The sequence below is a fragment of the Echiichthys vipera genome (assembly GCF_963691815.1).
Source record: "Echiichthys vipera genome assembly, chromosome: 19".
In the NCBI taxonomy this organism is placed as follows: Eukaryota; Metazoa; Chordata; class Actinopteri; order Perciformes; family Trachinidae; genus Echiichthys; species Echiichthys vipera.
In genome coordinates this window covers 27,229,303-27,257,300 of record NC_139844.1, presented here as the reverse complement: position 1 = coordinate 27,257,300, position 27,998 = coordinate 27,229,303, and the positions used below count along the sequence as shown (strand labels likewise).

The 27,998-nt window shown below is 43.8% G+C and overlaps 1 protein-coding gene across 1 annotated transcript in view; it reads left to right on the top strand.

The window, feature by feature from the left end:
• nrxn3b (neurexin 3b) overlaps nt 1-27,998 on the top strand; it is a gene marked incomplete at both ends in the record, with an annotated part of 330,192 nt that overhangs the window by 130,334 nt on the left and 171,860 nt on the right. The window contains one exon of the mRNA XM_083933978.1: nt 1,872-1,991. Coding sequence (XP_083790104.1) covers nt 1,872-1,991 — 120 coding nt within the window. The remainder of the gene's footprint in view (nt 1-1,871; nt 1,992-27,998) is intronic.

Genomic DNA, 27,998 nt, shown 5'->3' with positions numbered 1-27,998 from the left:
CAGACCGATTGATTTCTTTAGTAGCCGTGCGATAAAGCAGGATAAAATAGAATAAGTGGGTCATATTGTGAATTAACTTCCCTCAGGGTGATTCCTGCATCACCCCGTGGTGGTTTAATATGCAATAATGACCCACTCACTCTACATTATCGCTCGCATAACAATTATTCTTAGTTAGTCTTATAGAATATTTTCTGCCCTGCTAACCACCAGGGTAGGTGTGTGCATACTTGTTCAAGTTGCAAGCCATTTGAGTACACAGTATAATTAGAGAGAGTAAACAAATCAGGCCAGGTTACTGATGTTCATGCAGTGTAACCATACGGCAGTCAGAGGCAAACAATTGTGTGGGAGTAATTGCTCAACTATAAGGCTGCCATTTGCGCCAAATTACAGGCTGGCATGGACAGCAGAGGGACGCAGTCACCGTGCTGCTGATGTATCAGGCCTCTCTCTCTGTATCTCATTTTTTCAAGAACACCTATCACGCTACTTTACCCAGCTGAGAGTGTTTTTCAGAGAGCCAGCGACCTCCTGCCGCAACAGAGCAGCGCAATCCTGCGTTGCTCGCGCTGGCAAACGACCCCGACACGTGCATACAAACACGAGTTCCACGCCGAAATACAGAAAAATCCCTGTATGCGCACAGTGTCGAGGATGCCTGGTCGACTGCCATCACCGTACATTACACAGTAAATGCACTTTCAGCCGGCAAACTTGCTCTGTCCTCCACTTCCAAATGTCTCTCTTCTCTTCACATTGTCTTGCACAAGACAATTGACGCCATTAACTTGCATTTGTCTGCCATTTATTTGGACTGTTTATTTAATTTTTACGTTGTTTACTTTTGTTTGTTTCCGATGTTGTTATCAGAGGGGGTGTTCTGTCGAGGTTCTCCCCCCCGTGTCTGTCTAGACTCCGACAGGGGAATTGTTTATCTTGTTATATATGCCGTGCGCTTGTCCTTATCTGCATTCCCTCTCAGTATAAGTATTCAAAGGTAAGAGCTATGTGTGGTGTAGACGAGTAGCAAACACACATCCAGTCTGACTTTGAATACCCTCCTCAAGTCCTATGGATATGCACTACGTGTTCTTGTGTTTCTTCTCTGCTCTTCATGCAATCTGTCTGTCTAGTTGTGTAACCGTGTCACCGTGTACTCTCACAGTGAAAAAGATGTGTGTAAAGAAAATAGCCAGGACCAGTTTAATGGCTTTAAACAAAAAAGAAATGTGTATTGTTTTATGGAGTTTAAGGTTATTTTGTATGTCTTGTCTTGCTTGTTCACAGAGGGAATGCAGCGTTCTAAGTTTTACTCTGATAAAACTTTTTTTTAGAAATTACTTGTTGGAATGATGAAAGTCGCATGCACGTCCACCTGCACACACTCTCCAAAAGAAGGAAATGAAGGGATGTTGACAGTGTCATCACACCAGCCAAGTCGTGGTACAATTTGTCTGCTCGAGCACGTCTTGAACGCAGATTACAGCCAAACTAGCATAGCATCCTTTTACTGTACTGCAATTTTTACAGCAATTAACTCGGAAAAAATGCCCACTGCTTGAGAAGCGTGCTGTTGATCCTGTGAAAACCTGCCGCCTCTGCTTCGGCTTCTTCTTGCCACTGCGTTTGCCGCTCTACCCAGCATGAAACAGGATTCCCCAGACTGTTTTTAAAGTGTGTTGTACTCCAGGTCAGGCTTCCTGTGGTGGCACTGTTTGCTCCTTGTTCTTTCTTCTCAGCCCACATGCTGTATATCTATCTTCTTAGAGTGCATTTCTTCTGCATGGGGCCTGCATTATTACGGCTCAGCAGTAGCTCTTATTGTTATTCTCCTTATTATTGCTTTCTCCCTCTCGCCTTTTGTTCAGGCCCAAGCACCACCTGCCAGGAGGACTCTTGCGCCAACATGGGCGTGTGTATCCAGCAGTGGGAGAACTTCACTTGTGACTGCTCTATGACGTCTTACTCGGGGACTCATTGCAACGACCGTGAGTACTACTTTCACCTGAACTTAACCTTGCATTTGCATTAAAGGGGCACTCCACTGACGTATGAGTCACATAGAGTACTAAACAGCATGTGTTTGTATATGTTTTCTGTGGCTCTGAATGGGAGCTCTCTTATCAAGTCTGAGAAACATCTTTGTAATGTCGTCTTTAACTTGGGGACTTTGTCACAGAACTTGAACGACATGGGCAGTGCATAGTGTATAGGAACCAATTTCCAATCCAGTTTAACCCATATTAAGAAGTGAAAAGTCAGGATTTCTCAGCTGCTGCTGAACCAATGTGGTGTCTTGCAAGTCCCTTTAAAGGTCCCATATTCTAAAAAGTGAGATTTAGAGAGTTTCTTCCATCTGAACTTCTGCACAGTTGTGATGTTACAACTATACTGTATATAGGTAGAAAGTGCAGATACAGTGCTGTTACAGTCATTACCACAGTCATTATTAAAGCACAGATGTGGAAACACTGATCAGAGCAGACAGGGCTTTTTCAGGAGGGGGGCTTAAAGATATAATCCATAAGATTTCCATCTATTTAACCGTCTTTTAAGTTCCTATGTATCAAAGAGTGAGTTTAAACAACGATGGCTGATCATATGACCCACTGAAGAAAGCACTTCTACTTGCCCCTTTTCCCAGTATTCCAGTCTGTGTATCTGTGGAGACATTTTCTGCCTAGATGTAAATAAGCTGAGATGTTAGTGACGCTGCTGACAGCGGCTGCTGATCGTCATGGTTATGCTGCGTTCAATTTCCTCAGAAATTGGGAACTTCAAACTTCTGAGTCAGTCATAAGGGCAGAAGTGTAATAGGGAAGTGTGTGTGTGTGTGTGTGTGTGTGTGTCTGTGTGTGTGTGTGTGTGTGTGTATTTAAAAGGGTAACATATAGGGGATGGACTGGAACACACATAGTGACCGTGAACGTGACAAGATGGGGTTCTGATGAGGGCTCTGAAAGAACAGGTTCGCCCGCAATTACATCTTACCGCCAAAGAGGCCGCTAGAAACAATGTAGTACAAGAGACAGGTGCTAAAACGGAGCGTTTCAGACAGAGGGTGAATACCTTCAGACAGTATGAGAAAATAATGTGTTTTTGTAAACTTTAAAGCATGCAAACTTGTTCTAGTAGTAATCCAAAATACAAGTGTGAGCCTAAAAATGAGCAGAATATGGGACCTCTAATGGTTTGGAAATGCAATGCTAAATTATTGGAGTGCTCCTTAAACACACGTGCATTCACCAGACACACACAACTGTGCAAAATGCCCTATTTCACTGTTACTTCATAACCCTATCCTGCGTATGGAAGCACATAAAAACATGCATTATTATGATAACGTGCAGTGACTTCACACTCATAAAAACTCAAAATACACATACTGTAAATTGGATGTGCCTATGGAGCCATGCCATCCTGTCTGCAACAGTAAGTACCGCATCCTTGACTCAAGGACTCCCAGGCTTCTTCACTCATGCGCTTATTAAGCCCTTGTAAGATGTGCTGCATGAAAGTGGAGCTGAAAGCTTCATGTGATCTTTAAATGAAGCAATGTCGGCAATTGTTGAGGGTGGGTTTTTTTTTTTTTTTTTTGCTGCAATGCAGGCAATTTTTCTTATCGAATGTTTGATGTCCCGAGCTTTCCCGTTTTGGGCTTCAGAGTGAACGGCTGTGACTGATGATGTGTAAAGTATCCACTTCTGCCTCAATCGCCTTTTCATAAACGCCCTTCAAATTGCTATCATCGAAGTCGGATTGTGACTGTGTGTGTGTGTGTGTGTGTGTGTGTGTGTGTCTGTGTCTGTGTGTGTGTGTGTCTGTGTCTGTGTGTGTGTGTGTGTGTGTGTATATGTGTGTAGGGATCTCTTATCCCCATGACGACAGGGGACTTCCCCTCAGTAATCACGGTTGGCGGTCTTTCATTTAGCGGTTAATAGTCGGGGCATACTGCTGCTGGGCCAGACTAATGAGGTGGTGGAGGCTGTTAGGAGAGCTGCTCTCTCTGAGTGCTGGCATCCCCTAATCATCCAGACCTTTCTGATGTTAGACCCGGCCTCTGTGTGACTTCATATCCTAATTTTTTTCCCCCTCTTCGCTTCCTCTTTTCACTCTCCTCTTTTTCTCCCACTGCCAAAGATCATCTGACGCGGTTGTGTCCACGCTGGGCGAGTAATGGACTCCAATTCTCACTTGGGGATGGGAACTGTGTGTTTATGTGTTAATTAGTGAGGAGAAGCCCTCATTAGTTCACCTCCTGGTGCTTCCTGGGATGACACAGAAGAAGGTTTCATTCATTTCCAGTGGACACAGACATGTTTCTTCTTGAAACGTGAGAGCTTGCATTGAACTTATTTCTGTCTAATGACAGTGCAGGTGTACGTCTTAGTGCTCCTGTTGCTGGTTTTGGAGATAGATGTTCACTGATATTGACTCGCCTGTCCACGCGTATAATAGCATCCTTAACCGAAGTTGTAGTTGATTTTCTTTCTCTTTCAAGCCATTTGTTTTCATTTCCTGTGCCAGAAATAAGAAAATAGGCACAAGACAGAGAAGTGAAAAGGATAAAGGGGTAAAGTCAGACAAACAGGCAGTTTAGGTTCACTGGAGTTAACATTTCACAAAGTCTACATGATACCGTCTGCCCAAAATAAGGGGTCTAGTTTACCTCTCTTGGAGTGACCCACTTCTCTGGTCTCGGCTCTGATGGCGGCCTGTATCCCTGTGAGGTTTCATGAGCTCAGCAGTGCAGTCTCACACCACCAGGTGGCAGTAAATCCATAAGCAGGACCGCACACTGGCCCTCCTCACTGGGAGAGAATAAGATGCAATCCCCCAAGCATGAAATCAGCTTTCCTGTTATTTTCCTCTCCTGCTTTGCCTCTTGGACTTCTCTCTCCCTTAACTATCCCCCACTACAAGCATACAGTCCATCCAATATCTATAGTTATGGATCATAGAGAGAATATCGTGCAACCTCCTCAACAATGCACAATCCAATGTAATTCCATACAATCGTATTAACAACAGTTCTATTGTTCAATCGACGTAGCTTGATAAAAATGAGAAAGGGTGAACCCAGTCTTTGCCTTGTACTCGCATGTGTCCTTTTATTCAGTGAGCACAGTGCTGAGAGAGAGTTTTTAATTAACAATGCAGGAGTGGAGCTTCTCCCTCTGTTTCTCTCTCAGCCTCTCCCTCTCTGATAGCTGGCAGCAAATATCAGTAATTGTCTGCTTCTCTGACTCGGTCTCTACCCATTGTCCAAATGAAGAAACTTGAACAAAGTAAAGTGAACATTTCTGCCAGTGGAGCCTCTCGTAGTTTCATATGTGCCGATTGTTAGTGTTCGAGCCTCTGTGCCCTCTCTGCACTCAATTGTAGCCAGAGCTCTAGGTGGCGAAGAGAAGAAGAATAAAACCTCTGCAGGCATTTATGCGTGTGTACCCCAGCAGCCCGCACATTGTCACAGCACACCTTTACTTATGGGAACAAGACACAAAGGAAATTTGCAGGGCTCTTTGTACCGTACAGGCCATTTTCAGAGCCACTTGGGCAATCTGGAGGTGCATAACGTGCCCGGCACCGCTTAAAAACGGGGTGTGGAGGGATGAACTCTTTTTATAGCATTGTCATCCAGTTTGGTCCTGGCTCGCTGCTTTTGTCATGCTCATCTCCATCTCCCTGTCGTCTCGTATCCGTCCCCCCTTTTTCTCTTCGTCTTTTCTCGTCCTCTCCTCTCTGTTTTCTGAGAGGGCCTCTCCCTGTCAGCTTCTATGAATACTGCATATTTCCATTTAAATCCAAGGACATGGGAGCTGTGTTCCGAGCAAGAAGAGCGGTGGACACCCCTCTTCCACATCCAGAGCAATGGCTCAACTTACATAATAGAATTATCTTTGCAAAGGTCGCTGCATTGTTCCACAGTCAGGAAATTGGTAAACAAACAGAGAGGGTGGAGAATGGACGCCGTAGACGGCCAACAGAGCACTGTTCGTCAGTTTGGTGCTGACATCAGTAATTGCTTAGATAGATTTAGTGATGAATTTCTCTGTCAGTGTATTGATCCCATCCAACCCTCTGCTGCTGCTCAACCCAATGTCCTTAATTTACTTTCCAAGGCATGCTCAGAGGGCTGTTACCATATCTGGCTAACTGCTTATATAAATAACACAACAGCGGCTTCGCTTCCTTCACTATTTAAAAGAAAATAATAATGTAATTTGCCTCGTAGTCATTTTTTGCTCCGCTCATTGGGGAGAAACTGAGGAGAGAAAAAAGAAAAGGACAAAAGAGGTTCGGGGTTGAAGAGCAAGATGTGTTTCCTGTGGCCCACAATGTGCTTCTCAGTAGAAAATCAACAATAATAACAGCATCGTCCCTCTGGGGGTGGGGTAAATGTAGTCACACGGAGACGCTATTGACTTTGTCTTGAAGACAATGATGAGTGAAGCGTTTAGAATAAATAAGAAAATGTGAAAAGACTCACATGCACAAGCTGGTGGTATCTATACACCTCCTCACAATGAGTACTGAAGGAGTTTTCATTGCAGCATTGAATAATTTAACCTGCTGTCTCTGTAAATGGGATTAAGTAGCTCGATGCTGGCTGGGCCTGGCCAACAGGTGTTGAGCAGTGTTTAGTTGGCTATGAGGCACTCTCCGGGAACCGTGGAGCTTGGCATAGTTTCAGCTGGGCACAGATGTAGCATTGGCAACTTCAGATCATAATACATGGGCCTCTTTTTTTCAGCCAGTGAAGGCAATCGATATGAAGATTAATCAGGAAAGGAAAGTGGGGGGGAAATGGGGGAAATAGACGTGTGAAAGGTTTTTCTTCTTCCAAAGGCTTATGGAAAGTTTTTCAGTGTGTGTGGAAGTACCTTTTGGCTAAAGAGGGCTTATAAGTGGAGCATAGAAATATGAGAACGTTTTCCTATAAATACCACAGGTAGATCAGAAATGGGCCAAAAGAGTTCCATAGAGAATGATTTTATCCTCAGGGCACAACCTATCCCAAAAGCATACTCTACAACGATCTCACTCTCCTTATTGTAGTAGTTGAGGCAAATATGTTGGTTAGAAATGACTGAGGCAGCAGCGGGGGCGGTGTTACAGTCACTCTACCGCACCGTTGTGACGAAAAGAGAGCTGAGCCGGAAGGCAAAGCTCTCGATCTACCGGTCAATCTTCGTTCCTACCCTCACCTGTGGTCATGAAAGCTGGGTCAGGACCGAAAGAACCAGGTCGCGGGTACAAGCGGCTGAAATGGGTTTTCTCAGGAGGGGGGCTGGAGTCTCCCTTAGAGAGAGGGGGAGAAGTTCAGCATCCGTGAGGAACTCGGAGTAGAGCTGCTGCTCCTTTGTGTTGAAAGGAGCCAGTTGAGGTGGTTCAGGATCATCTGGTAAGGATGAACCCTGGGCGCCTCCCTAGGGAGGTGTTCCAGGCACGTCCAGCTGGGAGGAGGCCTCGGGGAAGACCCAGGACTAGGTGGAGAGATTAGATCTCCACACTGGCCTGGGAACGCCTCAGGATCCCCCAGTTAGAGCTGGTTAATGTGGCCCGGGAAAGGGAAGTTTGGGGTCCCCTGCTAAAGCTGCTGCCCCCGCGACCCGACCCCGGATAAGCGGATGAAGATGAGATGAGATGAGATGAGAAATGACTGAGGCGTCACATGATCAGGCGGCGCCACTTAACAGCTGTCTGCAGTATTGCCACAAAGGAACATGTTTTGGATGATGGAGGTTTACTGCTTTGAGGAAGCTGCTCCTGTTGTTATGCCGTTGTGGCTGGAGGAAAAGTGTAATTGCCCGACATCAACCCAGTGAATTACCCGGATAGGCATACATACACAAGAGTGCACAAACATAAAGTTGTCCCTTCAAGGTTTATAATCTCTCTTCTTCTCGTCATCACTTTATCACTTCTCTTCCTTGTCTTATGATATCTGTATTAGAACCGGAGCTGCATGTCCAGCCCTTGGGGGTCTAACGAGCTACCCCGCCATTGGCTGATCAGGCTAATGATGCTTGCCCAGCACTGCATCATGTCACTGTGATAAGAGTGGATGTTGCTTGTGTCAATCGATGTGTCACCGCCGTGCTCAGAGCCGTGGTATAATTGGATATATGTGGTGCTCCGCAGCCTAAATGCCCCAGGGCTAAAAGAAAAGAAATTGTAAAACGGGTAAAAAAAAAAAAAGATGGAGGAGAAGAGTGGGAGATGTAACTCATCATGAGTGTCAATGGATGGGTGTGTTGCAGAGATGTGTGGTTTTCAAATGTCTTGGATCATTTATTTTTATTTTCACATGTGAATGTATATTGCTGTATGTCTGAGCCATTAGTCTTATTGCAGGAGTATGTCTTTGTTGTTGACTTAAAGCAGCACTATTCAATATTTCTATTTCTCTGTTCTCATTAAAGGTGCCCAGTGTAATTTAATTGTAGACACAGTCCCTCACAAATACTCATTGTGTGTAACCCAAGGGGCAACCTCTGGTACTGAAAAATGAAGCCAATGCACAAGTGCCAAAAACTGCACTTCCTCAAATGGTCACTTGAGGCTCCAAAAGTGAGTCAATCCCCATCCACCCCTGTGTTAAAATGCCCAGCTTTACAGCAGAAATTAACATGTTTACAGCCTACCTCTAAATTGCCCGTAGGTGTGAATGGTTGTCTGTCTCTGTTCGTCTCTATTTGCCTTGCGATAGACTGGCGTCCTCTCCAGGGTGGACCCCGCCTCATTGCCCGATGTCAGCTGGGGTCGGCTCCAGCCCCTCGCGACCCCGACAGGGACAAGCGGTTGAAGATTAATGAATGAATGAATGAATGAACAGCCTACCTGAAAAAATGGTTTTGGTCTCTAGAGAAAGTTTCTCTGCTCATGACAACTGTACAGGGGGGGGGGGGGGGGGGGGTTATAAAATAGAACAGACAGGCTAGAAGAGACTGTGGGCTGAATTCCCCCCGCCTCCCTTCCAGTAGTCCAGTAGTCTTTATTGCTTTGTTTTTGGTGCATTACTGCCACATATCAATTAGCAGAATATCACAAAACCAACAGCAGAGTGGGATTTAAAGCAGCTTGCATGGCTCCATGCCATGTTTTATGGTCAAACTCTAAAGAATACCCTTAACTTTATTTCAAGCTGCAGCAGGCAGCTCTTTAAGGCAAAGACAGTTCTATAACCCCCTCTGTATGCTACCTGCCAAGCATCAAATGGCAGACAGACAACTAGCTTGTAGACGTAGTGGAGTGTTTAGCAGCTTAAAAGTCAGACATTAAGTTGGTGGGTAACAAGACCTATCTATGAGATGAAATCACGTTGATGTTGTGTTTTCAGCGTGCTTTGCTGCCCCCAACCAGGCAAAATAAAGCAAACACAGCTTTAAAGTTAAAATGTAACATATTTCTCACTTATTTGCTTTCATTCCGACAATAGTATCAACCTCATGTATGTGCATTAAATATGCATATTCTGTTAAGCTTAACTTAACAATAACAAATTATCACTTTACATTTCATTTTTGCTGAAGTAGCTAGGCTAAACACATCTTTATAACAGCTTAATGCACAACGGACAGACATCAGAATGATATCGATTTTCTCATCTCACAGTCAAAACCATTATGACCCATTCCTTTAACACAGACCGAGAACACAACAGTGAACAACCTTGTATCGTAGTTCTTGCACCCAGGAGAAGACGTGGAAGTTCTCCAGCTGTGACGAATCAAAATCATGATTTCCACTCCTGTCTCTTGAAACCACTCCTCTTACACTTTCTGCAAACTGCCTCAGTGAGCGAATGAGAGAGATGTTGTATTGAGAGGTATGGAAAGATGGAGTTGAACACATTACAGACAGTTACGACCGGGGGCATCCATCTGTTTTGGGTGCCACGTGGGTAACCTTGAGGCTGTCAGAGCGCTCCCAGCACCCACCCTGGCCCTCACAGGCTCACAGCCCAGCCACAGACACATCCATCAACACATGTTCCTAGACACATTTCAGGAGCAGCGGCAACACATACAAATCACCCAATCAATACCTCGAGCACCTCGCCCGAACTTCTGGGTTCTGGGCAGGAACATTTCGTCAGTAAGTGTAGTTTGTGCACATGTTTTCTTTTGCAGCTGTGATTTTTCTTTTTTGCTCTGGTCTTTCATTCTAACATTTCTCTTTCATCATCTTTGTTACCTGACACTGTAGGGTTGTTTTTGGGTCTGGTATTAAAGAATATTGTATTTTTTCTCCTAACTGTGTGTTATTACTGAGTGAAAACAACAACACATTGTCAGGACAATGTGTTTAAATGTCTGCTTTGGTCACACAAAAAGAAGCGATTTGCCATTGGCAGACAGCATCCTCTGCACTCAATTGCACCAGCGAGTACATACAATACACCCTTCCTCCCCAATCAACACGAATTTAGATGTGCATGGATCAGACAGAAAGGTGAGCTGGTCTCATTCCTTTGGTCTATTGTTCATGTTGCACCCCCCTCTCTCCCTCCTTTCTGTCTTTTGTCTCGCAGCAGTGAGGCTGATAGGTAGTCATCACCAGTAGGTTACTAAACCACTCAAAGCAGACTACAAAGAATAAAGCTCTCTTCTGTACAGCACTTACAGGAGGGTACTTAATCAAAAACAAGGTACACTGGAATAACCAGCCTCTGTTTTTTTGCATTTCAAGTTCAAGGCTTAGATCGACCTGTTAATTGGCAAAAACTGTTTGTCTGATGTCTCCTGACACACGCTTTTTTTTTTTAAAGCTTTTACAACCTGTTCGGGTAATTCCCAGAATCTGGTCCCACAAGGAAAAAAGGTATAGGTTAACCTACAGGGCAGCCACGCCATTCTTTGAGTCCTGTTGCCATAGTGAGTTCTCTCATCAGAAGGTTGTCTGATGAAGCGGTTCAGCCCTCGGAGCTAGAAACGAAATTGCACCGTTTGAAAGCTTACAACCATTAATTTTTTTTACCATTAACGGGCTCTCAGCTGAAGAAACCTGCGCTCCATCTGAAGGGCATGCATAAAAGGAATATGGTCCTGTGCAGGAGGCCAAAACCTCCAAAATCTCCATCACTTGAACCTGACGGTTTCCATCAGGTGAAGGTGTTTGATAGGCAATTACCGCTGTTATCTTTATTTCCAGAGAGAACATGCTGTCCACTCCCACGTGAGTTTAGAGGCATCCAACTCAGGGGAAGATTATTCAGAGCATGTTAAGGTCTTTTCATCCATGTTGTCTTAAAAGTTTAAATTGAAAGTCCAACCCTGGCCTTGGGAACAGTATTATACAAAACAATCTTATTACAAGGTTGTTGTCATTTGTTGTTTCTCTTGGACCTTTCGAGAAATATGTGTGTGCTCTGACAAAACCAAGCTCTTTCTGAACAACGTCTGACTGCGAGAGTAGATATTTAATAGACTTTCACAAATTAGTATTCTTGCCGGCACATTGTTCCGTAGCATTTAAAAAAACTGGTCCCATCATATCGCCACAAACTCTGCTTTTGAATTGTGTCATGCTATGAATGGTATTCACAGCATGTGGCTCGGGAGGATGGAGTCTGATTTGTGTCAATATAATAAAAAAAATACTTCAATATCAAACACAAATGAGAATTTTAGAGTGAATTAACCTCACTGCAGGTTGTCCATTGATGGCTCATCTTGTTTATATCTTAAAGTATCTTGGGACTGCCTTGCCATCAGTTCATGTACTCATCTGACCAGGCTGGGACTGGTCCAAGACCAGGACCAGGACCAGGCTGGGACTGGTCCAACTAACTGGTGTGGAGATCCAGGTATTTAACCTCTAGTGAGGGCGTGCATTAGGCCGATGATGTCACTGGAACCCTTTGTGCTCCAAGTCCCAACGACCGTCGTTGGAGTGACCGTCGTTGGAGTGACAGTCGTTGGAGTGACAGTCGTTGGTGGGAAGTTGGTCTTGACCTTGATTGTGCTCTACTGGGTTATAAGGACAGTCGTTGGAGTCACATGGGGCCGTTTGTGAACAGTTGTTCTTTGAGGTTAGATTGTTGAGTCTTCTGGAAAGGGATGAAAGGGCAGCATTGTAAATTGGAGATAAGTGGTGTCTCAGCCCTCCTCCTCTGTTTAGAGATGGTTTCTCTACTTTTACATAGATGCTTCTTTTACTCCTCTTTCAAACCATCTGTCATCTCTGTCCAGGATGTGTACATTGTTGTACTCAAAGGAAAGATGTACACTAGAGTGCTGACTTGAAAGAGATGTCCTGCTCAGTCCCCACACATATGAATGGCATACAAATATTATGGATTCAATTTTCTTTTACTAAAACGTTAAAACAGTTATGGGACCCGCTGGATTTTATTGTGTATTCATTCTTTAGGGCCATTCCTTTTAGAGGGCGAGGTTGGATGTTGAAGAGCCACAAAGTATCCTTTTGTCGTTAAGAGGCGCCGAAGTAACATTAGTCCACCATCCCTCAGGCTGTCGCACAGTATGCTTTCTCTTAGCCCTGCCAGCAGAAACCGGATAAAGCAGCCTGAGATAGTCTTTTTTATTGGAAGGTAAACAAATTACTTTGACATGACCGTACAGTCATTGCATAATTTTCCGGTACTCACTGTACTGAGGGTGTTTATGTCATCTCGGTAGCTCAAACGCACACAAACTGGGAATGACGCATGTTGTGACACCGGCGCCTGACCAAACACTGTATTAGTACAGCATTTAAAATCTGAGAAAGACCACATGCTCAGTGCCAAATGTCCCCCTCATGATAATTAGCAATCTCTGACTCAAAGTTTCTGCCACTCTTTTATCTCTGTCCATCCTGTGGTTCTACCACTTTGATTCACACAACTTTTTTATTCCCTTTTTCTCAGCTTCATTGTTAAATGCCTGCAATTATTGTGTCAGCGGCTTCCTAGTTCATCACTTAGCCCCACACAGATGGCACTCGCAGACTTTCACGGTACATTGTACAAACTTACTTTGGGAGTTTGCAGCCATAGCCAACAGATTTCCCACCTGCCTCTATAGGAGCCATCAAGGCAACGACTTTGATCATTGTGCTGCTGTCTGTGCTTCAGACAGGTGCGACATATCACAAACAATCTAGACTGCTTGATATTTATCGACTAAGGATCACAGATGGAGACATTTTGTTTGTGTTGGCAGGATGTGATAAATGACAGTTCTCCCTGGTGTTGAAGATAATTTCACTATTGACTATATCCTTTTACTATATTCTTTCCAGATACACTAAATATCTATCTCTAGTACTTGTTTATCGTAATCTTATGATCTCATACTGAAATCTTAGACATGCCCGATTCGTTTTCATTAGCAAAAGTGCATTCATTATGGATTTAAGGTTTGTTTACTATGACTTCTGCCACTTCACATATACTAGACTGCTGTCTTTACTTTAGCTTTCCTTTGATGCACATGGGCATTACCTTTTAAAAACTACAGTTCACTAGTTTCATATTTTAGTAGTATTTCCAGCAAAGTGACTCATCTTCACTCTACTTGAGGAAACATGACATCTCTCTAAAGGTCATCATTTATATTTATTATACAATGGCCTGGATTAATATGTTATTCTGATTTGCTCAAGGGTTGTTGATTAATTTCACATAATTCTCTTTACCCCGAGTTCATCACCTCGTTCAGACGTTCGCTAGAAAGTATTTCTTGTATAAGAGCACCAGTGGGGATGAGGGCAACATAGAAAGGGGAATTTGATCCCAAGCTAAGACTTCAGCACTGCTGTTGTAGGAATGTCTGGACTGACAACCATCGTTTCAACAAGTCCTTCAACCCATATGGCCACATATGTTGTTTACCCTCTAATCCAACCCACATGAGCGTTTCCCAAATTATCAGTTTTTAACATGTGGTTGATGTTTGGTAAGATTTAGGTAACAACTGCTTGGTTAGGTCTCCAGGTTTCACACTGGAGATGAAAGACATTCTCCTGGATGAAAGTCCTGTGTCTGGTTGACCCATGAAGTTGCATTGAAGAACAGGCCTGTGAATGTTCTCATTCGTCCAGGTCATCGTTATCCTCAAAGCAATTTCAGTCAAAAAACAACTGGACTGGTTGTTTGTCTAGGAAGACGTTTCACCTCTCATCCAAGAGGCTTCATCAGTTCATGTACGCATCTGACCAGGCTGGGACTGAACCAGGACCAGGACCAGGCTGGGACTGGTCCAACTAACTGGTGTGGAGATCCAGGTATTTAACCTCTCACAAGGCCGATGATGTCACTGACACCCTTTGTGCTCCACGTGCCCACGCCCGTCGTTAGAGTGACAGTCGTTGGTGGGCAGTTGGTTTCGACTTCGTTAGTGCTCTATTGAGTCTGAACGACAGTCGTTGGGGTCACCCGGGCCATGTGTGACAACTGTTCACAGTGACATCATCGGCCTTGTGAGAGGTTAAATACCTGGATCTCCACACCAGTTAGTTGGACCAGTCCCAGCCTGGTCCTGGTCCTGGTCCTGGTCCTGGTCTAGTCCCAGCCTGGTCAGATGCGTACATGAACTGATGAAGCCTCTTGGATGAGAGGTGAAACGTCTTCCTAGACAAACAACCAGTCCAGTTGTTTTTTGACTGAAATTGCTTTGAGGATTGAAGAACAGGAATACACACAGCTGCAGCATGTTTAGCGATTGGCTGGTTCAAAACCATAGACTGTATAAAATACAGACACCCATAGGCGTCTGAGCAGCCAAAATTACACTCAAAGTGGGCGGCTTCTTGTGACTCTAACCATCAAAATCATTACACTGCCTTTAACTCTTGGCTAATCCAAAAATGGGCAAAGAGGTGGAGCGTGAACTGAGCTGAGGTGGGCTGAATTACGCCTACAGTCTCCTGTGATGGCACCCGCCTTTCACTCACAGCGGCCATCCCCTCAGTTATGCATAACTTTAAGTCTAAATATAGTTTCAACGAGTGAGTTATAAGGAAATCCTCCCCACCGTACAACTAGAGACCAAAACCGTTTTTTGTACCAGGCTGCAGACATGTGTACTTCTCCTGTAGGTCTATGGGGATTGTCAGCCTTGATGAACTGCAGTTTCTGGTACTTCCACATTGACTTCTTTTTTCAGCACTGGAGGTTACCACTAATTTAAAAGACATGACATGATGATAAATGTGTGAATTAAGGTCACAGTTATTACTACTCATACTGAATTTTAAACAAGATTGTTTTTAGTTTTCTCTCTCTCAGTGACTTCTCACCACCCACCTTAAAAACTGTCTTTGAAACTTTTTCTGAAGCTTCAAACGGGGCCCAGTTGTTGCATTTCTTTGGTAGCTCTCTACACTTACCTCTTGTAAACCAAAGGAAACAAGTTGAGCCAGACTGCATGTTCAGTTGTCATATACACAGCTGGAATCCAGCTCTGTTGAACCGTAGCCCACTGACAGCCCTGCACACAATTTACAAGCAGCCTCTCACTTTGCTTCTCAAAGTTACCACACCTCCTTTGGCTTTCCCATAGCTCTCTTCCTCTCTGTCTCTCTTACACACACACACCCACATGCATACACACACAAAGTAGGGCACCGATGCCATTTAGATTAGTATCCCATGTGACCAATGCTGACATGAATTTGCTGGGTGACAAGGGACCCAATTACAGCAGAGGGCTGATCGTCCATGGTCCCACCGTTTCAAATTGTCTCCCAAGCGTCAAGCAGGGAACAGGAAAATGTGTAATAGTGAATGTGCGCGTACGTGTGTATTTTTATGTCTGAGAGTCTGTGTACACGGCTCTAACTGTGTCATTGTCTGTTCACGTCTGTGGGGGTGAGGCTAGGGTAAACACCAGGGTCAAATACATCACTGTTACTGTAAACGTAATGCAAACCAACTGCTGTCCGTCTCGAGACCCCTGATATGAGTCATGAGCTGACACACACGCACAAATCCACAGACACAAGGTGGTACTGCGGTGCCAGCGTGCACCCTCAGTCGTGGTTTGCGTCTCGGCAGCGTTTCAAGCTATAAAAAACAGGAAAAAGGTTCAAGACCTTTCACAGTTCATCTTTACCTTTACAAGAGAAAAAAGACAAGTTATTACTTTAAAGTTACCCCTTAAATTCAAAATGTGAGTCATTGCAGCTAAAAAGCACAGCCTCAATGTAATTCCCCAGAGGTCACAATGGTGCATTGAACAAGAAATGAATCAGACACAGCATTACACAGCATTCTTTTGTGTTTATCATTTGATTTAACATCTTCCTTGCTGTAAGTCTTCCCTCTGCCTGATGGCTATCTTAACCAAATCAAGCTCAGCGGATTGATCTACAGGCCTTAAAAGGGGAGACAGATTAAGACGTACCACTTCTGCGGTGACACGATCAATTGTAATCAATCTTCCTCCGCTGAAACTGTCTGGTGTGCCGCTGATTTAGACTCTTCATTCTGTTTAGGCAAGCAACCGCGTGTCGTCCGTGTATTTATGCATGCATTTTTGCCCGTTGTCGTGTGCATTTTTTGCGGCGCTGTAAGTGTGCGCACATGAGAAGCTGTGCTGTCTCTTTTTTATCCCAGGCTATTTTCAAACCTCGTTTTCCTCAACACGCACTCTATCCTCCCCCTGCCCCACTTCTTGAAATGTCTGCGCAGCAACGTGAACCCCACACTCGGCAAGTACCGTTTGTTTTCCCTCCTCTGCACCCTCGCTTTGGTGAATCGAACCTCCTTCACGCTGAAACGTCTACCACAATAAAAGCATCTCCCGTCGACGGGGTAATGCTTTTGAAGGGCTTCGCGTGCATATTAGAGGCAGGCTTGGGGAACACACTGGGATGTCATATCTGCTGTCCTGGCATGAGGCAGAACGGATGAGAATGCCAGAAAATTTCCCTCCCTGCTTCCCTTTACTGTAGTTTCATCCTGAGCTGTTTCACCTGAGCCAGGCTGGGTATTTGTTTGTTCAAAATAAATATTTTACAAATATGGTGCAAGTGATATACTTTTGGCTGGTTTTATTTTGCTCAGTGAGTGGTCCACAGTGATGGTGGTGGTTTCCCTCTTCATTATTCACCATGTTTGTGTGTGTGTGTGTGTGTGTGTGTGTGTGTGTGTGTGTGTGTGTGTGTGTCTGTGTGTGTGTGTGTGTGCCAGTGAGACTGGCCGCGGGCCTTTGCCAGCCCATTACTCCCTCGCTGTTCTGCGTGTGTGTGTGCAAGTGGGCTGTGTGTTCAGGCCTTACTGATTGTTTCTCCGTCGTAGGGACCCTCATTACTGCCCCCACACTGTCACAAGCATCTGCTTCCTTCCCTCCCTCTTTTTCTTCTCCTGCCATGCGCAGCAGTCGGCTCCAAGCATGCCCTGCACTGGCCCGACATGAAGCAAGAAAAGAGAACAGACATTGAGTGAGAAGGAGAACACAAATTTGGAAACATTAGAGGTAGGAACAAGAGAGCCTGTTTGAGCTGCCAGTTTCAGCGGGTTCCCGAGGAAGCACACCTCTGATCAGGCTCAGAATTAGCCATCCTTTGACAGAGATCGGACCGCGGCCATGGTTCAACCTCTGCCCAGCAGGGCCTTCACCCCAGGCAACCCTCGAGAGAGAGAGGCAGCTCTCACAGAGATGTAATGCACGGCCCAGTGTGCAGCAACTAGAGGAGGAAGGGAGGTCAGGGCTTAGAGAGAGAAAGTCTGTGCGAGGAAGAGGAAAGAGAGACAGAAAGAGAGAAGGCATAATGAGTGTGTCAAAATTAGCCCGGCTCAGCCAGAGAAAAACAGCAGTATGTGTTACTAATGATTTGTTCCAGTAAAGCCCAGTGAGAGGGAAAAACAGGAAAGGGCACAAGAGGAGGAGAATGAAGAAGAGGACGGTAGGGAAGATTTTTCTCACAGCAAAATTGGAAACACTTTCTTTCAGCCTCTGTTTTCAGTGACAGACAGACACTTGGAAGCGCTGATGTTAGTAGTTAATGTCTGGAGGACTATAGAACAAAGATGAATACGAGCATAACCCCCATTACATCAAATATTGATTTAGATATTTAGAAAATGATCAGCTACATATTACCCTAATGTGCTTTTGATTAATGCTCTTATAATCCTTTACCAAGTCACACACAAAAACACAGTTCACCCCACTTTCACTTTCTTTCTTTAATGCAAACAAACTTGAATAATAGATCTAGCGTGGCAAGGTGTTCTGCTCCCGCAATGTATATATCATAGGGTGATGATTTCTATAGTCCCTCCTATACAAACAGCTGGAGTGATGGGACATCCTATTTTAAACATGAGCCCTTAAACCTACGACAAGATAATTATTTAATGACCTCAAGGTGAAAGCCGTTCATTATCATATCTCCAGCTCGGCGTCACTTTCTGCTGCCTGCGTGGCAGCTTTACTCTGTTTAACTTGGTCTAATTCTTCAGAGATGCCAAATGAAAGTGATTAGACTTCCCTGGAGACCTTTTTTTGCTTCCTTCATGTACTTCATTATTTGCTTGCTTTTTTAAACATCCACATCTATCCACTGCACCCCACCCCCCATCTGAAAAGGAATAAATGAGACGGGAGGGATTTAATCTGAAAATATAGCTATATAAATATATTTTATAGCAATTAAAACACAATTTATCACTGCATAGTAGACGTTTACCACATTCTATAGATGCCGTACCTTTTTTTTTCATACAGCAAATTTGTCCTTAGTTATGATCAGAATATTTTATGATATTAAAAGTTAACTTTAAGGTGCACCGTACTCTGTGCGTGCATACACACTTTTAATTTTACATTCCTGGCAGTAGATCAATGTTATATCAAATGTATATTATTAGCCCCCCTGCTGTTAGTAACATGATGCATGTTGTGGGAAATGTTGTTTGTCAAAGTTGCATTGATTAGTGCATCCAGCTCTAAGGAGGATGGAGGATGATGGCAACCATTAGCTGCGACTCGCCCCCCTTAAATTATAAGATGAGTAATAAATCAAAAAGCATGGCCGGTGCTGTTATGAAGGTAATGTGTAACTGGTCAGAGGGCGTCAGACATCATGGCTGCTCATGGCAACATGGCGTCATCATTGCTGTGTGAGTAACCCACAAAATACATCAAATATTGAACGTTGAGGATTTAAGTGACCTTAATCATAGTTTTGTGCATGTTCTAATAACCGTAGTGATAGAAGCTATATATCCAGTGAAAAAGGTTGCATATAAATAATTTTTATAGCTACAGTGTCTCTGATAATTGTCTAATCTTTATACTTAAGTGTATGCCAGCCAGCCTGGGACCCAGACACATCTCCCAAGCCTATGCTTCAGTTACTCTGGCTGGTGCATCATGCTTTAATGTTACCGGACATAGTTACTAAACGTAACCATCAAGATTCTGTTACTGTGTTGCCTGTTTCTCACCTGTTCTCCTACTGTTAAGCTGATATATGAGAAAGTGCATTAACTTGTTCAGACGTTCTCTGGAATTACCATGGAGAAGTATGGGAGTGACAACCGTCTTTTCAAGTCCTTCAACCCATATGCACTTTCAAACATTTGGTTTAGTCTTTAACAGAACTACTTGGTTAGGTTTAGGCAAATAGTGGTTTGGATGAAGTTAAGCATGCTTGTTAGCATGCTCTTGTGGGGCGGGTTTAGGACAATATCTGATGGAGTGTCATGCTTGAATGTTGTTACCGAACATAGTTACTGACCGTAACTGGCGTGCTGTGTCCAGTGCACTTTACCAGGCTCATAACAATCAAACTGTCAAACTAGGCACCGCCGATCAAATAAGAATCAAGATTTTGTTATAGTGTTGCTAGTTTTTATGCCTAAAATGTTTTCAGAAATCAATACTAGTGTACTGTTTGGCCGTTATTTTAGAAAGTTCACCTTTTTCTTTATTGATTCAACACAGACCAAGGACCGCCCCGACTTTCATGCGTCACTCAGTGCTATGTCGTTTCATTGTTCTAGTGTTCTTTGCTCTGATTGGTTGTAGGAAACATGTTGTTGCTGTGACTGGTTATAGGTCACGTTTGTTTGCTCTGATTGGTTGTAGGTAACGTTCCATTGCTCTGATTGGTCGTAGGTCTTTCTAATTGCATCCAGAGGCATTTTGGTTCCCACCATTGATAACACCCTTTGGGAATTGAAAATGAACAGCGAGGTTCCAGACTAATACGCATCTGCGAATAGTCAAACAGCCGAAATACAGCCAAATAGCCGAACAGGCTGTATGCTAGCCTGATCACTGTTATAACACGAACTAGAACAACAAGGTGTTTTGTCCATTACCTTGTAAACTAATGGATTCCACCTCTTCTCTGGGCCTCCCCTTCATTTCATCAAGTTTTCAGCAAGTTGGCATAAGCAGAAATAAGTGGCTGACTGAAAATCCAAATCTGTCACATTTCTGGATAGTGCCATGCAAAGACTGGGAGCATTTTTTTTTAATGGTGAGGAGTCTGATTCCCACTGGGGTAACCAGGGCTGAAATTATATTTCAACATGCTACTGTGAGTCACTTTGAATGAAATCACCAAGTGAACAGCATAAGAAGTGATGATTTTGGGATCCTCGGTGGCAGTGCTGCCATCAAATCCTTTCTAATCACAGAGGACATCCCCGCCTGTTGGAAGTTTCCAGCCATGCCTTAATCTCCATCTCAGTTATCCTATGGATTGAGCAAAGCCACCTGGTTTCTCTGAGCATGTGCTTGGAGACTTCCCAGAGAAGCACCAGAGACTATTCTCCATGGCAGCTGACTAGGGTCTTTAATTGTAGGAGCTTACCCGTCTTCCTTTCCACTTTATCTTCACCTTTCATTTTCACTTCACAGGGGGCTGACGCCGAAGACGCCACTGTTTAAATTTGTCCTCCTACTAACACCTTTTAAGGTGTCACATGAGCTGGATTGTGAAAAGCAAATGATTCTCACATATCTTTGCCTGTAAATGCACGATGCATGCACACAAATGCTCAAGAATTATGTGGTATAGCCTTGATCTGTGGTTCATTATTTGCCTGTTTTACACAATAAAAGGTGTCATACTGTATGAGTGTTGGCAGCGTGGGGATCCATTTATCAGCTGTGTGCTGCAGATGTAAAGCTAATTGAATAGAAGAGACAACACTTGTATTATTTCACTTTGTTGGTGCCACAGTGTCACACTGCTGACCTCCAGAGCTTACATCATGACGCTGACCTTCTGCTAACTGCCCCACTGTACATTCGGGGACATAATTTGAGGGACGCTCAGCAGAGTCAATATGCTCTTTTTCTGCTCCATTTCTTCCCCCCTCCTCTGTGAATCATCTGCATCGTTATATAAATGACTTGAAAACACGTTGAGACACCATCAAGAGAAATTACGCACGAATTCTGAGTCATGCCTCATTTAATGGGCTCACTGATTTTGTTTGGGCTCAGCAGTGTTGCTATCCTTCGGATGCTCTGTATCCCGAGGACGCGTTAGCCCAGCACGTGGCGGCGATGTGTGTGTCTGTGTTCCACACAGTGTATTCTGGAGAGACAGGCTTGATGTTTGTCTGCGCAAGCATCCAAGTGGGGTATGTAAATCTCTGTGTATGAGGATTAAGTGGTTGAGGGGGCTGCTGTGAATTGCTGCTAAATTTCAGCACCCAAAGGTTAAGCCTATCCCTTTGCTTCAGGATAGTTCAATTCATTTTACTCCTGGCCTCTTATCCCAGAAATAAATACTGATGTGCAGCTTTGCTCACAATGAATTAAAAAAAAAAGGAAAAGGTGCAAGTCCTTATGGGGATTTCATGGAGATAGAAATGGATCGAATGAAACTATTGAGGCAGAATAGTTCAACTCAATAAGGCAAGTTGGGAATCTGAATGCTATCATTCCTGCTGGTTAATGAAATTTAACATGTCTGTTTACTCAGTTTCTCAAACAATACAATCGCTCCCATTTGGTCTGGGTGAAACTATGCATTAACAATAATGAGCTTTACTTATAACTCGCTGAAATGAAAATATGATGTAAAAAAATAGAAAGTGACTGTGGCTCATCCACGGTTTATTGACTGCGAAGAAGCTATGGGAGAGATAACGCTGTGGGAGAGATTGTTCTGTGATAGCCACTGATATGTCACATAAAGTGGGCTGTTTGTGTGAATACAGGCAATTTATGTAATAATAATAGGAAAGAACAAAAGAAGCAATATACTGTAGCACATTCTCTTCCATACTATTGGTTTAGGATAAATCCACCGTGGGAGTGCAGTTATACGTGCCCATAAACATCTGGTGAGACAGTTTTAGAGTTTGCAACACTTCGACATTACTTAATGAAACATTTCAATCTTGTGAAACCAACATCTCAATGTATATCTTTCATTTATCTTCCGAAACATATTTTGATTTTGTAACAGTGTGATATGAACAGCATCACAGCTAAACACTAAACACACACTACTATGGATGTGCGGAAAAAGTCTATTAAAAAGATACAACTTTAATCTTGAAATACCAAGTCTTTGCCCCCCAGGAACCCCTTATTTGTCAACCTTGATTTTCAAATCCAATTTTCAAAACCTCCACACCTGAGGCATGATTTAAGCCCCCCTGGCGGCGCAGCTACAAGGCTGCCAATGGTGGTAAATTGAACTGTAAGTCAGACAGTTGGTCCGCAGTATTCGTCAATATGGATCGTCATGAAATCTCGTATAGATGGAGCGCCCCAGGAGCCTAAAGGTTAAGGCACAGGCCCAGCCCATTCTCATTTATTTTTTTTGTCGTGGTCCTCAGTGTTTGGTGCCGACTCATAAGGAACCCTAGAGTTTCTGTATAAAATGCACCATGCTATCAACTGCAAACCCATCTGTGACAATGTCGGACACTCCAGACATCTTGCTCTAGAAGTAAGAGCGACAAGGTACGCATAAGGAGTAGGTGGGGTTGGTGGATGGGTAACAAAGGACTTCACCATAGTCAGCCAGGAGATGGTGGTTTTTGTCCTATTTGTGTCCTGTTGCAGTTATGCTAAAATCGTACAACTTTAACCCCACCAATGATCTTTTCCTAACCCTGACCAACTAGTTTTTTTTTAATCCACAACAATAACCACATGTTCCCCGTGTTTAAAACAGGAACCATAGTGGAGCGTCACAGTTTAACACGCAGGGTTACCCATTGCGTTGACAAATGACGCCAAGGGGTCCTGACGAAGCGTCTGTATATGAAGAGTTGGGATGAGCATGGGGAGCCTATATCTCTCTAAACTGTGACAAAAAAGGGCAAAAATCTTAAATAGAAAAAGCGTGATACATATATTCATTGTCCCAGGTTATGAACCCGTAAGACTTTGCTGTTCCTTAAGTTTCTTTCTGGCGCCACTAGTCGATATCTTTGGTTCTGAGTAATATATCTCAAAAACGATTGGATGGATTTCCAATCTAAGTTGGTAAGAGCATTCATGTCCCCCAGAAGATGACTTTTAATAATGTGAGAGTGATCCCCTGGCTTTTTATCTTGCGCCACCACCGACTCAAAATTGGCTAATACCAATGACGTTCAGCCTCAGTAGTACCCTTTGTAGGAAACGTTACACCCACAGAGTCACTAGCATTGGCTGTGCGTTCCTTTCATACAACAAGTTGTGAGGACTGAGTTGAAGGTTGAGAAATATTCAGACGGTAGCTACATTTTGGATTTTCTTTATAAATATCTAACTTTCCAACAGAGATGATATATTACAGATGTTAAACAAGGCAGGGATTTTATTTTCCTTTCCAATGTGAATTCTGAAAAGTTACTTTTGAGATGTCAATAAGGATTCAGCCGAGAGAAACTCAATGAAGCCTTTCAAGTGGCAGCCTTTCTATTAATTTTAGCTACACCATGTTCCTCCCCTATCTCTTCAGCCATCCCACATCTACTACAGCACATTCCCTCTCGCTTGGATCTGTTGTGATATCAGATGAAAGAAACGATTCTCTTTTTTTCACCCTCCCATGTTCGCCGCTTCTCTGGAAGCCTCTCATCATCATGTAGTTTTCTGGCGAAACTGTATCAACCTTGTTTGTGTGTGTGTGTGAGTGTGTGTGCTTGAGCTCATGTGCGTACAGCATTCCAGCAACGTTACATGCTCATTTAAACTCCAGCGGTGAAGATTGACAGCTGAGAAAGATAATCGCACAGGGATACACGTCGGAGTGGGGCCATAAGGAGGGAAATGATATGTTTAATACATGGAGATTTGACAGATTCAAAGCGTGGAGACACATTATTTGCCGCCTCTATCTCCCCGCATAATGATGCTGGCAGAATGCGTTATGATCGCACGCCATATAGCTGTAGTTTGCTTTCCGTAATTTCAATGGATTGTCCTGACATTAACACGGTTTCCCGTCCTATTATCCACGATACATTTGTGCCCAGAATGGCTTACTGTTAACTACGACACTAATATTTTCACATTTACATGGTGGAATAATTTACTTCCAGATCACTTCATTCTCTAATGTAGTGCATTGAGTGGCACACCATGCCCCTCTGGAAATGACTCTGAAATGTAGATGCAGCCATTGTGATGTCACCCACTGAAGACTACTGTTTTTAAAGCCTTGAGAATGACATTTTGGCCGTAGCCATCTTGTTTATTTGTAGCCAGAAGTGCCCCGACATTATTTGGACAACAGGGTGGAGCTGGGGAGAGGCACTAAGCAGCGAAGTAGCTAAGGGGGGGAAACCATTTTCAACAAGCTGCTGCACATCATCCGCCTGGCTTTTACTGGCAGGTGTGTGGGGAGCTACGTGCACACGGTTAGTCCCACCATAATGCATACACTGCTTTATCCTTAATTTACTCTAAATAGGACCAACACAAAAAACATCATGGTGTGTTGAAGAAGACTTAAACTAGAGATTGAGACCATACAGTCATTAGGAAAATGCATATCAATCATATTCTTTAATTTTCTAATGTACTAAAACCCCCTGCTGGCCATTATAAAGACTGCAGGCTTAAGTCACTAAGACATGGGCTTCATTTTGAAGACCAGGAAGCTGCATCCGCTTCTTTTATACAGTCTATGCTCCAAGATTAATTACTCATCTCATAAACAACCGCCCTTCTCCTGTAAACAAACCACGCAAAGTAAAATGTTTGCATTCTTAACAATTGGGATTCCTTGAGTAACAATTATTGCAGAGCCTTTTGCAGAACATGTGTGTCAGCGTGAAACTGAGCATATGTAGGTTGAAGTGAGAGATCACTTTTCAGTTTTCTATTTAAGATGGTAAGCGAGGTGAGTGCCTTTTTCAGTGTATACTTTCCCCTCTGTTGAAACAGTACAACTGCTTGATTGGGCCTGAACACTGTGTAATGAGACTTTATATACCTGCAGGGAGCTGACAGAGCCTGCACCCTCCGGGGGGTCTGCAATCAGAATGGCAAACCTGAAATTTTAACTTGTGACTTCTTTGGACTTTGGTGCGTGCGGAACAATTGTGTGTATGTGTGTGTGTTTGTGTGAGGGCACATAAGTGGGGGTTATTACAGGCTGTGTCCCCGCCATTCACTGTTAGGGCAGGGGGGCGTCTACCATCTCATTTTGGTCAGAACCCCAATCAGACAGCTCTGGCCATCTCCTGCAGGGTTAGCTACCCGGGCGGCGCGCCTGTGTATGTGTGACTTTGCGATCTTGCTGTGTTTGTATGTGTGTGTCTGACCTCTACCTAACCCCCTCCCTTCCTCAGTATCTTTCAAACACACACACACACACACACACAAAATAACATACACACACTTCTACGAACCACATTGCCAATCTGGACGACCATTCATCATTTCCATATTGTAGCCTTGATGAGAAGGAGTTTAATAATACATGTGCGAGGAGATAAAATCAAGGGAGAGAAAATTAATATTCTCTCGGCTTGTCAGGCTCATTTAAGCAAGCCCTGTGTTTCGTTGTGTGGCCTCTGACACAGATGATTGCGTGGGCAGCTATGCAGTTTTTCCTCATAATTACTTTTCGCCATGCCGCTCTTGTCCATTGTCAGCCTCAATAAGGTAGAGGTCTGTGAAAGAGAGAGAGAGAAAACGAGACGGAGGCAGAGATGGGGTCTATGGAGCGTGCCTTTTTTTTTTAGAGATTCCCAGAACATTAGAACCAAAACACAATCCTCCCCTTTAAAAATATCTCACTATGCTTTTTTTTTTCAGGTAAATTTCTGCAGTAAAACAAAATACCATCAATTGACTTTTGCTGTTGGGACCACATGAATACTGATGCATCAGGATGCTGGCATCATGGCCAACTGTTCGATGCAGATAACTCCTCTGTGATCATATACAGGAGTGCACACACACACGCCCACAAGCATGCAACAGTGCATTCATATGTATGGGATATACTGTATACAAGCACATACATATATAATATTCACTGCTGCTACACATCCACTCTCTCCATGCTTGAGCTCAAGCACGGCAATCGAGGAAAAAAAAAAAAAGAATGGTAATTTACTTACTAACGTGACAAACACCCTCTTCTCCATGCTTATCTATTTTACTTCATCTCAGTCCTCTGCTGTGCCCAAACAGCACACTAAAAGTGGTCAGGGAAGCATATTTGTGCACAAGCCAGAGTCATTTTAATTGAGTGCGCTGAGCGATGAGCCTGCTTGGAGGTGCTTTAATTTGCAGGGATGGCTAAACAGATGTAGTATCATAAAGTAATGTAATGGATTTCCCCCCACCCCCTGGCATGAAGGCATGCAAATAAGTCCGACTACAGTAAGTGATGGCAAACTGGGAGGATGAATGGGGAAGAGGATTTTTACACCTGAAATACTTAAGTAGGATTAGTTCTTTTGGATGACTCAGTTGGTAAATACTGAAAGCCTTAAAAGTGATGATTGGCAGTCCTTATTGTGGATCGAAGATATATGTGTATGCAGGAGTTGGTGTGCTGCATGCATGCTCGACACATCTATACAGAACATATATGAGTGTTTTCCTTTGAAGTGCGTTTACATGCATGTTTCTCTATAGGGGAACTGTACGGTGGAGCTTTTGAACTGTGCCGACATAAACTGTACGTGCCTGTTTGTATCTGTGCAATTACGTATGTGTTTCGGTGCTTGTGGGCCAGGCAGTGGGCTAGATAAATCCAAGGTTAACTGTTGTCAAACCAGCCTTCAGGCCATGGCAGTGTAGTAGGGGCAAGAGCCATGAAGTGCTCCCCTAAGAGAGGCTGCTGAGGCCAGCTCCAGCTGTCGAGCAGCAAAGACGCACACCCACCTCACATTCCCTACAACACAGACATATGTCACACTCCCTGTCCGAGCCACATCGGGGAGCTGTGGCACGGAGGCAGTGGCACGCTTTCTCCTGGCCAAAAACACTCAGTCGGCCGAGTGCAAGAGGCCATGTTGCACAGTAGTGTTGTTACAGGGATTTCACAGCATGCAAAAAGAGACACGCACGCAGGGTGAGGTCGGACGTGATCCCTCTCTCTGTCAGCAAACGAGAGCTGGCAAGGTGAATACCGCGTGTCTCTGCATCGGCTTGCCAATGACAGATGGAGCCCAGGTGCCATTAGGCAGACAAACGACGGCTTCATTAGGACGTGCCACTGGCAAGTGATGAATGCTGCCCTCTCCAAGCCATATTTGGAGCAAGATAAAAACTGGGAAAGAGTTGGGAGATGCTATGTAGGTTGTTCGGAAAGCGGCTTTGCGTTTGTTTCAACTACATGTGCTTTTAAGCCATGTTGAAAAAAGAGAAAAAATTGAATCAAATATAGTTAATTATATCAAATAGCTGAGAGAACGTCAAATACACTTTTTTCAGGCAACCTCGACCTCAGTGAGCATATGGCTATTTGTTGATGCAGTTACTCAGATTGGCAGCTGAAAGCAACAATCTTTTTCGTAATTTTATTTTTTATTCTGCTTCTCATGTGAATTTAAATATCAGTCACCTGCATTAATGAATGTTGTTACCATATGGCAGAGAACTGTAGCG